This window comes from Plasmopara halstedii (genome assembly GCF_900000015.1).
Source record: "Plasmopara halstedii genome assembly, contig: Scaffold_2517, whole genome shotgun sequence".
Taxonomy (NCBI): domain Eukaryota; phylum Oomycota; class Peronosporomycetes; order Peronosporales; family Peronosporaceae; genus Plasmopara; species Plasmopara halstedii.
The window spans coordinates 1-2,630 of NW_020189424.1; the positions used below are offsets into that span (position 1 = coordinate 1).

Consider the following 2,630-nt stretch of genomic DNA (forward strand, 5'->3'; position numbering starts at 1 on the left):
ATGGACGCATCATTGAGATCTTTGGCTCTGGTACTGCTGCTGTCGTGTCTCCTGTCTCCATTATCAATTATATGGACGAAGATTTGAGTATTCCACTTGATGGAATGGACGGAAAAGCCGGGAAACTTGCAGAAAGAATCTAGAACGAACTGCTTGACATTCAATATGGACGTCGTGACCATCCGTGGTCGATTATTGTAGACTGAGCATAGCATTGTTTCATGATTCTCAGACTTTCTAAAGTAGTGAATTAATGATCAAAACAATATCATTCATTCAATCTGTTGTGCTTGTACTTATGACACTAGCAAACGTTTACTGACTGTTGTGAACTCAAGTTTTTCCTTGTTGTTGTCGTTTCTTTTGATCAAAAACTCGTTGATTTTGAACTGAACGTTGTCGATGATAGTCACAAAAGGAGTGCATTAATCCATTCTTTTTTAACGTACGTGGCTCGAAACATTTTCCATTACGATAACGGCATTGAATCTCTGGTAGTATTGATGTGTTAGACATTGCAGCTTCAGAGTCGAGACTGTCAAAAGCTGTCACAATTTCATTTAAACTTGCTACTTTGTTATCTTCAATCTTTGCTTCGTATTGCTTCTTGAAATTCGAGAGAGAATGTAATTCATTACATGTCATTGATGTATCAAACGTGGTATTAAGATTTGGTACATTAGAAGAAACTTTTGGAAAGATGGAGTGAAAGCTTGGCAAAGTACATTCGTCTTCGTGGCAAGATTTTGTGCTTGAGAAGTACATGAGAAGAATAAAAATTGAATCATATTGACGAAGTTTTGAATGCGACATTCAAGTTAAGAAATCTGTGATATCGAGAAAGTCGTTTCTTCTTCCACGTCATTGATTGTCACTCAAGAAAAAGAAGTCAAGACTTTATTGAATGTGATGAATATTAAAAAAATGTTTGATTATAATCGAAAATTATGGAAAGCGGAGGTGAAGTAGAAAAGTTTGCACAAAATTATTCACTTATTTTGTGGAAGTGTGCAATATTTATTGAAGAAATTTGTTACAAATGTAACGATTCTTAACTTAAATGACTTGTGGTCTCGTACCTTATTCAGGAATTACATGGCACTGGCTACATATCAAGTTTATTAACAATCCGGCATAAAACTTTCTTTATATATCATGAGAATTAAATAGTGTTGCTGATGCTATTTTGACCAACATCCAAATATTTGAACTTTGCTCTGGTCATGGCTCCTGCATCCGTGCTGGATCTCTTTGGCCTCTTGCAAAGTAGCACATCTCAACTTCACCACAGTTTGAGTGTTCATCTCACTGTACCATCCGCTTCAGAGTTAACATCATCGATAAATCAAGTGACGACCTTGACGTCTAGTACTCTGCGCTCAACCTTCACAAGCAGTCGCAGTAATACTGAATCTAATACCCTCTCTAAACCGAACATTATCGCTATCGAGTGGCCCGCTCAAATTCTGGCAATAGATGAGATCGTTTTACTTATCATTTCGTATCTAGATGGTGAGTCGCTCTCGCGTGTTCAAGGCGTGAGTAAAGCTTGGCGAGAATTCATTCAGCAGCATCTTGAGTGTCTTTATCAAGTTTTGATCTACGAACGCCAAGTTTTCCATACCGTCATTACCTCCAGGTCGGCTTTCCTATCGTATCTCTTTTCAAAGCGACACGAACTTGATCAAGAGTTAGCGCACACACACGCTGTACAATCAAAGTATCAGGCATTGGAACAATACTGTACCTCGACTGAAGATCATGGTTTTGTCGCCATGTTTTGCGATATTATCGAGTTTACGAATCCCAAAATTGCTCGATTTGTGGCTTTGAAACGCCAGAGTGCATTGAGCATGGTACTTGCTGCGACTCCAACGCACGTGATGAAATTTCGGAAACAATCCAAATTTGTAGGTCCAATTACTTTTGTACCCGTTGATAATCCACTCTGGCCTGTATTTACGCTCTCGCCTGTGACTGCACGAGGATTCTTGGGTTACGCCTTTGATCACGTCAGAGTAGTTCATGGCTATGAAGCTCTCAAGGATACAGTCATCAAGTCGATACTTAAAGACCTTATGATCTTTGACACTATGGAACACATTGCAGCATACGAACGAAGGATTGGCTACGCACCTTATGCCACAAGTCTTGATTATGATGCTGAGATGCCAGATGTGGGCCGTCATCTCATCTTCTCTTCTTCATTGCGTCGACAACTTGAAAAGTATCCAGTAGCAGAACGAATTGGCCGCCTTTATGTCCGTATCAAAGCCGTGGACAATTGCATCGCGACAACTTTGGCCAACCTTTAAACTCGATATCTTTTCCATTTTGGTATCCAGTGAATCTTATCATTTTTGCTGTTAACTCTCCGTCTTACCTAGATGCTCATGCAGCATCACCTTTTCAAATTTTAATAAAAATTTGTTATCTAACAAAAATTGACTTTAGACCTCTTAGACAATTTTCGTAATTAACCAGGGACACATTAAGATCGTATACTGTTAAGATACCGATATTTTGAGTATACCGTTAAATCGGCTTTAAATTAATGGAGGCAAGATCTAAATATGTGGCAGAGCCAGTTGTACCGGTTGAATGTCTGGTATCGAATCAATAGAAATCAG

At 38.9% G+C, this 2,630-nt stretch overlaps 1 protein-coding gene across 1 annotated transcript; it reads left to right on the forward strand.

Annotated features, from left to right (window-relative positions):
• Positions 1 to 1,223: 1,223 nt before the first annotated feature.
• Positions 1,224 to 2,315, forward strand: PHALS_04035 (F-box domain; the record flags this gene model as incomplete). Its single annotated transcript, XM_024718295.1, has 1 exon — positions 1,224 to 2,315. The coding sequence occupies one exon, from the start codon at positions 1,224 to 1,226 to the stop codon at positions 2,313 to 2,315; it is 1,092 nt and encodes a 363-aa protein (XP_024583708.1).
• Between the last annotated feature and the right edge of the window lie 315 nt (positions 2,316 to 2,630).